Source organism: Rhinolophus sinicus, linkage group LG10, assembly GCF_036562045.2.
Source record: "Rhinolophus sinicus isolate RSC01 linkage group LG10, ASM3656204v1, whole genome shotgun sequence".
Taxonomy (NCBI): domain Eukaryota; kingdom Metazoa; phylum Chordata; class Mammalia; order Chiroptera; family Rhinolophidae; genus Rhinolophus; species Rhinolophus sinicus.
In genome coordinates, this window is record NC_133759.1 from 51,843,589 (window position 1) to 51,858,254 (window position 14,666).

Below are 14,666 nucleotides of genomic sequence, written 5' to 3' on the forward strand. Positions count from 1 at the left end.
AAAAATGAAGTACCTAAGGGATCTATGGGACAACGTCAAATGTCCCAATATATACATTATGGAAATCCCAGAAGAGTGAGAGAAAGAAGCAGGAAAAAATATTTGAAGAAATAACAACTGAAAAGAATTGTGTATTTTTAGATCTTATATTTAGGTCTTAGATCCATTTTAAGTTAACTTTTGTATTTGGAGTGAGGTTAAGGTTCCAGTTTCATTATTTTTTTATTTTTTATTTTTTAAAAAGATTTGATTGGGGAAGGGGAACAGGACTCTATTGGGGAACAGTGTGTACTTCCAGGACTTTTTCCTAGTCAAGTTGTTGTCTTTCAATCTTAGTTGTGGAGGGCACCATTCAGCTTCAGGTCCAGTGTCCAGTTGCCGTTGTTAGTTGCAGGGGGCGCAGCCCACCATCCCTTGCGGGAGTTGAACCCACAGCCTTGTGGTTGAGAGGACACACTCCAACCAACTGAGCCATCTGGGAGGTCAGCAGCAGCTCAGCTCAAGGTGCCGTGTTCAATCTTAGTTGGAGGGGGCAGAGCCCACCATCCCTTGTGGGAGTCGAGGAATCGAACCCGGCAACCTTGTGGTTGAGAGTCCACTGGCCCATGTGGGAATCGAACCGGCAGCCTTCAGAGTTAGGAGCACGGAGCTCCAACCACCTGAGCCACCAGGCTAGCCCCAGTTTCATTCTTTTGCATGTGTTTATCCAGTTGTCCAGCACCATTTGTTGGAGAAACTATTCTTATCTCATTGGATGGATTTGGCACATTTGTTGAAATTCAGTTGGCTGTAGATGCCCAGGTTTATTTCTGGACTCTTATTCTATCCCTTACACCAATACCACACTGTTTTGATTACTGTAGTTTTGTAGTAAGTTTTTAGTTCAGGAAGTATGCATCCTCCAATTTTGTTCTTTTTCAAGATTGTTTTGCCTATTCACAGTTCCTTGCAATTCCCTGTGAATTTGAGGATCAACTTTTCCATTTCTGCAAAAAAAAAGGTTGTTCGAATTTGGTAAGGGTTGTGTTGAATCTATAGATCACTTTGGTTACTGTTGACACCTTAACATTATTAAGCCTTCCAATCCATGTACATGAGATGCTTTTCTATATAAATCTTGTTTAGTTTCTTTCAGCAGTATTTTGTAGTTTTCAGTGTACAAGTCTTCTACCTCTTTGGTTAAATTATTCCTAGATATTTTAGTTAGATGCTATTGTAAATGCGATTGCTTCCTTAATTTCCTTTTTGGATTGTTTGTTGCTGATGTATAAAAACACAACTGATTTTTGTGTTTATCTTGTATGCTGCAATGTTGCTAAATTTGTATATTAGCTCTAATCACTTTCTTGTGGGTTCTATGGGATTTCCATGTACAGAATCATGTCATCTGTGAATACATATAATTGACTTGTTCCTTTCCAGTTTGTTTTTTTTCCTTTTCAACTTTTATTTCTAGCAGTTCCTTACACAGTCGTTAAAAATTTTTTTTAGTTTTCAATTACAGTTGACATTCAATATTATATTAATTTCAGGTGTACAGCATAGTGGTTAGACATTTATGTAACTTATGAAGTGATCCCCCTGGTAAATCTAGTACCCACCTGGCACCGTACATAGTTATTACAATATTATTGACTATATTCTCTATGCTGTACTTTACATCCCCGTGACTGTTTTGTAACTACCAATTTTACTTCTTAATCCCTTCACCTTTTTTCATTCAGCCCCAACCCCCTCCCAAACCATCAGTTTGTTCTCTGTATCTGTGAGTTTGTTTCTCTTTTATTTGTTCATTTTGTTTTTTAAATTCCACATATAAATGAAATCATATGGTATTTGTCTCTCTCAGTCTGACTTATTTCACTTAGCATAATACTCTTTAGGTCCATCCATGTTGTCACAAATAGTAAGATTTCATTCTTTTTTATGGCTGAGTAATATTCCTGTGTATATATGTGTCCCATCTTCTTTATCTAATAGTCCACTGACGGACACTTAGGGTGCTTCCATATCTTGGCTATTGTAAATAATACTGCAGTAATCATAGGGCTGCATATATCTTTTTGAATTAGTGTTTTGGATTTCTTCTGTTTTTTTCCAATTTGGATGCCTTTTCTTTCTTTTTCTTTTGCCTGGCTAGAACTTCCAGTACAGTATTACGCATCCGTTGTGAAGCAGGTTTCCTTGTTGTGTTCCTGATCTTAGGAAGAAAACTTTCAGTCTTTCACCTTTGAGTGTTATGTTACCTGTGGACTTTTCATAAATGTTCTTTATCACATTAAGGAAGTTTCCTTCTAATCCTAGCTTTCTGATTTTTTTTTTTTTATCATGAAAGGGTGTTGGATTTTGTCACATGCCTTTTCTGCATCAACTGAGATACTCGTGTGGGTTTTCATTCTCTTTTTTCTATTAATGTACAATGATCGACTTTTTTATGTTGAACCAGTTGGGATAAATCCCACTTTTTTATTTAGCCAGTTGCTTTTTTTTTTTTTTTTTTTTAGCTTGAGTGAGTTCGAAGGTAGGCTAAACAGAGATAAGAGCCTTGCATCAGTCCGTTGGGTAGCCCCCAAACAGGTTAGAACAGATAGTCATGATCATTTGAAATTTAGGCCTGCTCTACTTGCTGTGGGACCAGGTACCAGGATCCCATGCTGGGAATGCAGGCTCACTCCGTTGTACTGGAGAAGGGGGTGGGACGTGGGTAAGTAATGCTGCAGAGGTTTCCTACCATTTTTAAGTGTCCTTTTTCTTGATTCAGAGTTCACTTGGCTGCTATAAAAGTTTTCCAGAGTTCTAACAAAGTTGGTTCTCAGGGTTTCTGCTTGTTTTTCAATGTTTCTGAAGGGGGCTGGGAACTTAGAGTTGCTTACTCCACCATTTTGCTGATGTCACTTTCTTAATTTCTTTTTGATTTTTAAAAGTTTCCTCCTTTTTGTCTTTTATTTCTCGTAATGCATTATTATATTTACCCACTCGTGTCCTTCTAATTTTGTGTTCGTTTCTGAAATGTTTTCCTTTTATTTCTATTCCTTTTTTAGTTCTTTCACCTTTTCTAGAATTTTGTAATTGTGAGTTATATTTGTCTTGAATTAGTTTCTCAATGCCTTTTAGCTTGTTTTGAAATAGTATAATTTTGATCTGTGCCCAAGATCTGTCTTTCATTATCTGTAGAGCTGTTATTCTACTCTTAAGTCTCTTTTTTCTTAAAATAACTGTATGGGATGGGACCTTGACATTTTTCTTAGTCATTTTTATGCGAAATTTGTTTTCCTGAACTTTTTAGAAGGGGTCATGATTCAGGATAACTTTTCTAATGGCACAGAGCTCCCTCTTCTGGTTTTTAATTTTTTTTGTAAATTTTTTTTTTTAAAATATGGTGACTTTCCCCTTCTCTACTTTTATCTGGACCTTTTCTTTCCTTATCTCTGTTGTTCCTGCTTTGCTCAATTTTGGTTCCACACCTAGGAGCTTCCCTCAGGGAGGAGCCCTGTTCTGGAAAGCAACTTTGGTTGTCAGGTTGATTTTAAGAATTTATCTGACTCAAGACTGCTCCAGCCATTTCCAGAACTTACCTGGCACTCACTTGTTATTGGATTGGGCTAAACCTTTCCAGTTTTCTGCTTTTCTTCTCAAAAACTGACCATCACACTGTCCTGAAATACCGAGGAACTATTTTGATGTTCTCCTCAAGTCCCTCAAACGCCCCATTGCTTCCCTGTGCATCCTCCTGCACAGATGCTGGTTTCATGCAGGTTCTGGAGTTGTTGATAGTTTTCCTTTCTCACTTGTATTTTGAGGTTCATGTGGATACCTTTCACCTGCTTTTGTTAAAATGTTGTATATGGGATTTTGGTTTTTCTATCTTAGTCACTGTTTAATTTTAGGTGGTGATTCAAGTAGATTAAAAACATACGATACAGCATCTGGCATCTAGAATCCATAATCCACATTTTTAAAACTTCCCTGTATGGACTTAGAGTTTCTGACCTCTGGCCTATGGCGCGTCTGCTATGTCTGTGCTTTGTTTTGAAGCTTCAGTTCAAATGTTATTAATTTATTGGTGTTTGGATATTTCAAAACCAATCAATGTAGAAAGGACTAGAAAAAAGCAGTTTAGCGTTATAGTGGAAATGAAAATATTTACTATTTGTAACAAAGTTGAAAGTGATTCAAAATGTATTTTTTTATGGAATGAACAGCAGAAACTTGCTGTTCATTCTGAACTTCTGTTCTGAAGGCCAAAGAACAAATTATGCAACCCGTCAAGTGCTGTCCTTAAGTCATTCGAGGTCATCGTGATCAGCAAGAGACAAGGAAAGGTGACTGATGGGGCAGGGACAGCCCTTCAGTTCAAGGATCATCGTCACTGCCTGACTGAATTCCAGGAGCTTAACATTCATTCATGGGAAAGAAAGCAAAGGGTTAATTCAAGATAAAGCCCAAACAGAGTGAAAGTTGAACTTCGGCCACCAGCTACAGAAGGTTTTATCAGAGTAAATGGCCAGTGGCTCTTGCAAGCCCTTGGAGCTGCTTGGGCATTCCTTAGGCTATTAGGAAATAAAGATAGTTAAAGCTCCAACAGGACTTTGTTTTTTTTAGAGTTGCCCGAACTGATTTATTTTACAGATCGGGGAGGGGTAAACCTGATGGAGGTTTATCAGCAGAGAGGAGAAAGATATTTCTGGTTTGAAAGTGACAAAGAACCAACTAACATACCTACTTACAGGAAATACATCCAGGGACTGTAAGCACAGTCCTTTCTCACTCCCTTGCAAACAAGTTGATTTCTTTATACGTACCTTGAGGATTCTAACTTGATTTTAAATAGAATAGCTTCTGTTCAGTGTAGGCTGAATAATGACAGATTGTTTCACAGGAGGTGCAGAAACATTTTTTATATCGATCTTTCAAAACAGCCTTGGGCAGAAGATTAAATCATATCAATGAAAATATTTCTGCAGGGAAGTAAACAAATGTCTAGCTATACAGAAGCGCAGAGACACATGAGTGGAGGTTAGTGTGGCTGAGAGAATAGTGGAAGTAAATGAGTTTGGAGAGCGAACCAGGAGTCAGATCATGTAAGGCTTTATAGGCTGTAATGGTGAGAATTTCGGATTTTATTCAAAGGTGTGTGGAAGCCATTAGTTTGAGAGCAAAGGCAGAATGAGCAACTAATGTAAATGATAAAGCTAAGTGGATGCCCAAAGAACCATGGAATACTTTGGACAGTAATATAGACATGTCAGAATAAGAAGAACCTGGGTTAACATTGATTATTTTTTATTTGAAATATTTTTAATATGAAGTATTTTAATTTGAACATTTGTGGGTTTAGAGTTATGTAAGAGTTACAAACATGAGGTGTTCACACACACACACACACACACACACACACACACACACCGACCTTTTGTTTTCTAAACAAAGTTTGCTAAACAGTAGCGAACCTTATTTCATATATTCTTATTTCTGTTCTGTTCTCTTTAATGTTTAAAACGAAATGCTGGTTGCAGCCCACTACGTTGACATAGTACCACTAATGGATCAGAACTTGAAGTTTGAAAACCACTGTAAATCTAGTATAGTCCCTTTATTTGGTTTGCCAAGGCATACATTACCGAAAATGACCAAACCAGAATCCAGATATTGCCACGTTTCCCAAGAATATATTAAAAAATGAAAACCAAGCTCGCTTATACAGTGTAACAGCAGGTTGCAGCATAGAAGACATTTTGAGGATAAATGTTCCTACTTGAGTGTATTGCCTGTGCTCTTCTCCCTGGTATAAAATGTTAAGGCCTGTAAATTTCAAATGGACTTGTAAAATAACACAATTTTCTTTATTATGGTGTGTAATTAAATACACAAACTGCTAGCCAAAGTAACAGTTGGTCTGTTTTGAATTATAAACAGAGAATAAGCCATTTATAGACAGCCTGGTGACCTTTAAGTTGTCACCTAGGAATTAATGAAAAGAAATGTCATTTTCATATTTTCTGCAAATTTCTTATTCTTTTGTTGTGTTTCATTTTGGAAGAGAGCTTGTGGGAGGAGTGAAGGATAAATGAAACATAAATGTCAGTGTGAAATAATGGGAAAAATGGTCCGTTTAATTCTGTTATTAGAATCCTTGCTCCTATGTTCCATAGCTCTGTGACCTTTGGAAAGAAACTTGCCTGTGCCTCACTTTTCTCACTTATAAATGGAAGTAATATCTGTATCACAGCTTTAATGTTAAGGTTAATTGAGGACCGGTGGTGTTACATGTATTTTAATAAATATTAGTTTTTTCTTCTTTCTTCTTTAGGGAGGAATTCAGTGAAAATATGTTGCTAGAATAAGCAGGGCTGGAGAGTGTAGAAAAATTCAAAAAGAAAGGTACATCTTTTTTTATTGGTTGTTCCCTTCCTAGTAAGTCTGTTGTGTGTGATCCCAGTTGTTCCTAATTTTTTTTTAGGATAGGTAGGTGATAAACAGGTAGGCTTCCTGTACTTCCTCCTATCCCTTCCCTTTTTAAAGAGGGAAGATTACTACCTAAGTGATGAAAGGCAAGTTTGGGAGGCCAGGAAGCAGTACTTTCATAGTTGATTCTAGTATTTCAGTTTCTAGCGTCTCCAGTCTGCTTTATCACAAAGAATTTACTGATGATGTGTTGGTCCTGATACTGAGTATATTAGCTAACTGATAGCTATTAATTTTGTTACCTAAAATCAATTGTCCTTGCCAGTAGAATAAACAATACTTCCTTTGATGTAACCCAGACAGCTTAGGAAAATTACAAAATCAGAGTGAGAAGGAAAGATAGAATTTTGTCTAGCTGGCTTTAAAAAAAAAAAATAGCTTTATTGAAATATAATTCATATACCATGAAATTCACCCTTTTAAAGTATACAGTTTAGAGGTTTTTCGTATATTCATAGAGTTATGAACCCCCGTCACCACTATGTAATTTTAGAACATTTTAATCTCTCCGAAAAGAAACCTTGTACCCATTAGCAGTAATTTTCACCCCCCACCCCCTGCTCCCTGGCACCTCAGCCCCTTGCAATAATTAATGTACTTTTTGTTTCTATGGATTTACTTATTCTGGATATTTCATATAAATGGAATTGCATAATGTGTGGTCTTTTGTGACTGACTTCATTTACTTAGTGTAATATTTTAAAGTTTCATCCATATGGTAGCATGAATCAATACTTCATTCTTTTTTATTGCCAAATGATATAATATCACATGGATATACTACATTTTGCTAATCCATTCATTAGTTGATGCTCACTTGGGTTTCCACTTTTTGGCTGTTATGGATAATGCGGCCGTGGACATTTGTGTACGAGTTTTTGTGAGGACATCCATTTGCAGTTCTCTTGAGTGTATACCTTGGAGTGGAATTTCTGCGTCATATGCTAACTTTATGTTTAACATTTTGAGGACCTTATAAACTGTTTTCCAAAATAATTGTACTATTTTTGTCTTGCTGGATTTTAAATCACCTAGTTTTAAGGTTCTAATTTTATACATATTGAAGGAGAGCCTTAGCTGAAACAAGTGGTTTGAATTGATAGGGGGAAAAAATCCACCTGCAGTAGTTTGCAAAGTTGTAAGTACTTTTTTTAAAGATGATTTGGAATTATTACTGTTAATCTTTGACTTTTTTTTTTCAATTTTATTTTTGCAGTTTTATCTCCAAGACACTAAAAGTAGTAACGGTACCTTTATAAATAGCCAGAGATTGAGTCGAGGCTCTGAAGAAAGTCCACCATGTGAAATTCTTTCTGGTGACATTATCCAGTTTGGGGTAGATGTGACAGAGAACACACGGAAAGGTACGGGTATGGATCAATTTTTCCTATTACTTGTTTTTTTAAGTTTTTTTATTTTTTAATTCTATCATTAAACGATACAGAACATGTCATGCTAATAAAAGCAATTTAAATATGGCATTATGAAGTGAAAGTTAAAAATCTCTCGTATCCCCTATTTCTCTTATAAAATTTTAAATTCTGAAATGTTAATAAGTAATTTATACTCTTCATCACAGTATGAAAACATAGGACACTACTGTATCAGTTAGGAAACAATTGGATGCAATGACTCCATACCCAGTAGGAGCTTAAACCATAAGGATATTTATTGTTAACTTAACAAGAAATCTGGAGACAGGTAGGTCCAGACTTTGTTCCCTTGAATTAATGATGTTATCAGGAATCGGGGTCTTACTCTCCTCCCATTCTGTTATCCTTGACATTGTTGGTGTCTGAGGCTTTTGCTTGTGCCGCATGGTCAAAGGGTGATGGCTGCAGCCCCAGGCATTATTTTCCTCACACCAGTGTTCTAGGCAGAAAAGGATGAGGTGGGGACAAAATGCCTTCCTGTGTGGCTCTTTTTATGTTGAAAGAACAATCTTTCATAGAACCTTGCCAGCAGATTTCTCCTTTTGTCTCACTAGCCACGTGGGTAAGTCACGTACATAGCTACATATAGCTACAAATGGGAAGCTACTTACCTGGCATTGGTGAGAAGGAGATCCATGATTGGCATAGATCAGTTATGATGTATCCCTCCCAGTTGTGTGTGCATTGTTGCTCCAAACAAAATTAGAGCTCTCAAGGCAGCTAATGGTACCTATCACGGATATAAAATTTCACATCTCAATTTTTGAAAGTGGAAGTTCTCTAGCCAAATAAATGGACATTGTCCATATTTTTACAATTCTGAAGCTTCCTTGCTCTACCTCGTCACTGTCTACTTTATGACCATTAAATTATGTGGCTGAATCATAAGACTAAATGAATAGGAACCCAAAGCATGCAGTTCCACTCTCTTAGTTTAATATGGACAGTGGAACCAATTGGCAAGTTTCTTTTTTCATTTTTCTGAACATACTCTGGTCTGGTGATACCCTAAGTCATCAGTCTCTGACGTTTTATACAGAATACATGGAGATGGGTGGTGGTGTGTGTGTGTGCGTGTGTATGTGCTTTTCATACTCCATTGGTGTTGCAACTGCAGTATTATTTTTACCGGGTTTTGTTGGCCTCCTCAGGGTGTTAGGTTTTGATATTTGAATTTGGATAGGGACAAAGTTTTATGAATTTCCATTTACAATTGTAAAACAGAAAAGAAAGTGTATATTTTGATGCAAAATATTTAGTGTTTCTTAGTAAGAGAACACAATTTATGTATGAGCATACTCAGAACAGCTGCAGTGGACTCTCTAACATCTGCTGTTGCCACATCATATCTCCTCTGGTACCAAGTCATTCAGCAAACATTTACTGAGCCCCAGGTGTGAGTAACCCACAGAGGAGACAAAGAACTTGCTTCCACTGTCTCTCTCTCCAAGGAATGTCTGTCTTCTTGGCTTGCATTTCCCAAAGAGTTAATAGGCATTAATTGATAAGAGAATAAGGTAGTCAGATACATTTAGGAAATCTTAGTTAACCAAAGGTAAGCAGGACTTCTCAGATTTTTTAATATGCTAACACATATGCAGATCTCCAAGGGGGTGACTGTATAGAATGCAGCTCTTTCCCAACTCCTTCCCACACTTCTTCCCTGTCTAGCTGTGAGGGTCACTCTAGAAAATTCTATAAAAAGCTAAGAGAACAATACTGAGACAGTGTTACTAATGTGTTAGTACAGTATTATTTCAGCAAGAGATTCTTATAGGTTTCTTTGAAAATTTTAACTATCATGAAGCCAACTTGAAGGAAATTAAGTAAAGACAAATTTCTTCATCATTTAAAGTGTTGTTTCTTTCGGTATTTGTTGACTTCAGCAAGTTGACTTATGTTAAGCCTGGGCTCTTGGGATACAGCTGTGTCACAAGTTGAGTGACACAAGTTGAGTACTACTTCTTTAAGCATATGCCAGAAAAAATAGACTTTGTCCTATGCTAAAAAGTACTAATACAAACTTTATATCACGTGGAAAATCCTACTGAAATTATACAACACTGCTGGATAACCCCTGAATCAAAGAAATCAAAAGGGGAATTTCAAACTATGAAGAAATACAGTAAATCCTTAATGCATATAAAAATTTTTAATCTTACATTCCTTCAATAGTAAAGGAGAAAGACAATGAAGAAACTTGGCATTTAGAAGAAATTATAAAAAGAACAAGAAAAAAGAAGAAATAAAAAGCAGAAATTAATGAAATAAACAAAAAACCCAAGAAGGGATAAACAAACCCAAATGCTGCTTCTTTAAAAAACAAACAATAAAATAGGAAATTCGTAAGCCTTGATTGCTTTATTAGGTTAAAAAAACACTAGCAAAAATATACAAGATAAGGAATGAGAAAGGAGACATAAATACAGATACTGGATATACTAAGAGAATTCTACGAGTATTACATGCTAACTTATGCAAAAAAAAACTAGAGTAATTTAATGTTTTTCTAGCAAAACTATCCCAACATGTGGAAAACTTGAATAAGTCAATTTCCTTAAACAAGATTAAAACGTTATTAAAAAGTCACCAGAATCAGAGGCATTCACAGCTGAATTTGATCTTATTCTTAAAAAACAGATAAATATAATTTAAATGCTCTAAACATAGATAAAAGTAGAAAGCTCTCAAAATCCTTTAAAGAGGCCAGCAACATATCATTAATGCCAAATTCAGATAAGGATATAAAAAAAAGCCCCATAATTTCACTTGACAATAGATGAAAATTTCTGATTAAGATATTAGTAAATTAAAATCAAAAGTAAAGCTAGAAAGAACAACAAAGCAGGATTTGTTCTAGCATTGCAAAGGTGATTCAGTTTGGGGGAAATCTATCAACATCATCCACAAACTAAAGCTGAAAAACATGTAACTCTATAACCTGTAGAAAAGGCATTTGACCAAGTTCAGCAGTTATTCCTTATAAAAATTACACATAAATAGGATGAAAAGAATAAGTAAAATAAAATTTATAATTAAAATAGAATAAAAATGGCAAAAACACTATACAGTTGTTAAAATGAATGAACTGAATTTGCATGTATCAATAAGGATAAATCTCAAGCAAATCACAGAAGGATGTGTATGGTGTAATACATTTACATAAAGCATGAATTCATGCAAAACAATACTATATAGTGCTTTTGAATATATTTACAGTAAGGATATAAAATTAGACACTTGAAATGATAAAAAATAGTTTCTGTGAGAATCTATGAAAGGATTTTTTTTGCATCTGTGCACAGTATAAAAAACAATGGAAGTATAATTTTAAAATTGCTCAGTATGCAGCTTTAAAAAGAATAAATTAGGATTATATGAATTGCAGGGATTTCCATAAGCTATATTGTTGAGTGAGGAAAAAAATTAGTAATTTTATTATTTTTTAAAAGTCTCACCAATCTGTATATATGTACGATATATGTATGTGTTTGTGTACGATTATATGGACATGGAGGGAAAACCTGGAAGTGCGTACTGAGTCATTAACAGGAGTCGTCCTGGAGTGTGGGCCTGGTGGGGGAGGAGTAAAGGAGAAGAGGGAACCAAATTAAAAGGGGTGGGGCTAATAAAACTGCAATAAAAACTCTAGTGTATGACATTTATGTAATAGAGTATATAAAAGTGTGTGTGTGTGTGAGTGTGTGTGTTTGTGTGTGTGTGCAATCGGGATTTTGTTAAAAGGTGATACGAGCCTGAAGCCTGATGTTATTGAACATACCAGTTCATGTTAGTGTCTCTTCCATTCCCAGCTTGAAAACAAGCTGATTTTGATATTTGGCTTTCCATATATTGTGGCCCCAGGGAGAAAAGTCACCGGTTAGCACTGTACTAATAACCTCTGTAGATAAAAATAATCATTGTAAACATATAGGATGGCGTTCTAATAGATTTTTTTTTTTTTTAAAGGAAGGGAGGGAGAGAGAAAGCCAACCTATCAGAGCCTCCTGGAATGGGAGCCTTAATAAACCAACTGCTGCGCACTACTTTGTTCCCAAACCTACAACTTCTCAGACAGTTTTCTGGGTTGCACAGCATTACAGTAACCCTCTGGTTGCAAAGTTTGGGACCAGTTAGTTCTATAAACTTCACATGTAACTCCAATCAGCTCATCAGCTCAGGTCCACTTCACCAATATCTGTTCCTAGGTTAAGCCCCTAGGAACAAAGGGTCTATTACGAGCAATAGACTTTTGCTTTATGCTCCAGCTGCACTGAATGACTTGTACTCCCCACACTAGACCTTGCCTTTTCTGGCCTTCAGGCCATCACACACACTTTTTCCTTCCTTCGCCTAGAAACCTTCCTAAGCTGGAAAAGGTGCCCCCCACCCCCACGTCCCTGTTGCATGCGGCACTCGTCTGCTCTGTGTGTTTGTCTCCCTCATTAACCTGTAACCTGAGAGCAGGCAATGTGTGTCTCCATTGTAGAAACTCCACACTCAGCCTGGCACTAATATTGGTTGAATAAATTTTAAAATGTGCTATGACTCTTCACCCACCATTTTACAAAAGTTCTTTCTACCATCTTAACTAAGACTTTGACACCCTTCCTCCTAAGATGAGAATTGGGAATTGGCAACCTTCTTGTTACCCACTGCCTTTTTTATTCTGCTGTGACTCAATTACGTGACCTTAACTGGCCTAAGCATTTATTTCCTCCTCTTATGAAATGGGACTCATGATATTACATCACAAGGTTTTTGGTGCAGTGTTCAGTGTTCACAATGTGGCACAATGTTCAGTGCGAACACTGGAAGAGCATTACTTGCTCAGCTCAGAGCCACGAGCTTTTATTATTACTAAAATCCTTGCCAGTCGTTTCTATCACCTTTTTTTCGGCCATTAAGTTTGCCCTTCTTTCTCAGTAGCCTTCAGTCTCCGGCTCCTTTACCTGTCTGTCATTCTCCCGAACATCATTCTCCCAAACACTCTAGCTCAGAATCTTGGCATCTTTTCGGAATGCTGTCTCTTTCTTACCTCTAGCAGTTGTGTCATCTAGACCATTTGCCCTTTTTCTCTGCGACTGCTAGTTGTTCCTGTTGCCAACCTAGAGTGTTACAGTAGCTCTCCACTTCTGGCCACCATACTCTGTCAGCTCACTGCCCCCGGAATATTCTTCTGTTACAGACCTGTTTATGTCATTCTGCTTTCAGAAGCCTTAGTGACTGGGCATATTGCAGAATTAAGTCTGAAATGCTTCATGGTACACTTGAGGACCTCAAAAATGTGCACTCAATTCAACCTTTTGATTTTATTTCCCATTACTTCCTTAATATATGTTAAGCTATTAAACTAGATTATGCAGAGGTAAGATGGCATATGGAAAAGATTCTTTTGAATCCTAGCACTGCCACTTGCCAAATCAGTCTCCTCCAGCGGCCCTCCTTAGATGTGCACTCTCATCCTTCTTTTTCTCTTTCTTTGCTCATGCCATTTTCTGTGCCTTTCCTTCTATTTTCAGCTTTTGAAATCCTATTCCTTTTTCTTTACACTTTTCATAAATCCTTCTCCTGCCCTTGTCCATTCCAAATTCCCACAGTGTTTTGTATCTCTTATAGCATTTGTGAAAATTTCCCCCTTTTGTTGTATTAGATATTTTCAGTTCTCGCTACAAACTAAATTGAAATCTCAAGAACAAGGACCTAGTCATAATCATCTTGTTTTTTCCCATCATTCCCAACATACTGCTTTGTTGCCAGCAGGTTCTCAATGAATATTAAGTGACCAAGTAAAGCCAAAGAACTATTAACTCCTCATGATGAGTCAAAAAATAAGCCAAGAATCAATATCACTCCACAGTATGCTAGAGAAAGTGGTAACTGAATCCACATACCTAGAGAAAGGACACCTCCCACCAAATAAATAGATAGAAACAGGATTCCTGGGAGAGATAGTAACTGATTCTGGGTCTACGGTAGAAAATGTACAAATTGAGCCTAGAAGATTTTGTCATACCAGAAAGCAATGAAGTTATCTAAGGCTGCTGGGGTTCTGTCAGAAGGACTCAGGAATTAACATGGAGTTCTGGGTGATCAAAGATGGGACAATTTGAACATCAAATAATAACAGCAGTAGATTGAAATATATCCAATTTGTTTAAATCCACAAACTTACAAAGATTCTAAAAAAATAAAAAGATTTGATCGTCTTTGGAAGAACTTAGGAAACCCATTTATCATTCTGAAAACAGGTAAATAAAGAGAAAGAATAAAGCATTGTTGTTACTTTTCCTATAAAGTTTTGAGATAAAGTTTTTTATTACTGAACTCCTGTTCACAAATGAAGACAGAATGATACAATATCAATCCAAAAAATATTTTTTAGAATTAAAAGAGTACTTATCTTTTCAGCTAATTGTCCCTGCCTCTTTTCTAACATAAAAAAAAAAAAAAAAGTCTTTGAACCAGAAGCTTTATGAAGCAAAAATTCCGGAGTAAAAGTTCAGTAACTCTTTTATCTTAGATTGCAGTCAAAAGGCAATTAAGCAAATAATTCCCCAGTTTGGAGAATTATTAACACCTCTAAGGGAAATGTTAACACCCCTCATTTAGGTTTTGGCTTTTTAAATGTTTCTTGAGCTTTTATGGTCTTACTCGTTGTATTTCCTGTTATTGCCAATCATTTCAAGAGATCCTTCAAACTCCTCAAGTATGGATTGTGTTGACCTTCCTACGCGGCGCAGGAATGGAGATAGACTACAACATGCT

At 36.4% G+C, this 14,666-nt stretch overlaps 1 protein-coding gene across 39 annotated transcripts in view; it reads left to right on the forward strand.

The window, feature by feature from the left end:
* Positions 1-14,666, forward strand: part of SLMAP (sarcolemma associated protein) — a 118,812-nt gene that overhangs the window by 38,829 nt on the left and 65,317 nt on the right. For 22 of the 39 annotated variants that reach the window (XM_074313152.1, XM_019724165.2, XM_074313159.1 and 19 more), the window contains exon 2: positions 7,682-7,829. In XM_074313152.1, coding sequence (XP_074169253.1) covers positions 7,682-7,829 — 148 coding nt within the window. Of the gene's footprint in view, positions 1-2,566; positions 2,705-6,310; positions 6,382-7,681; positions 7,836-14,666 lie in introns of those variants that run through there. The other 17 variants (XM_019724167.2, XM_019724164.2, XM_019724179.2 and 14 more) reach the window with 4 other exon arrangements.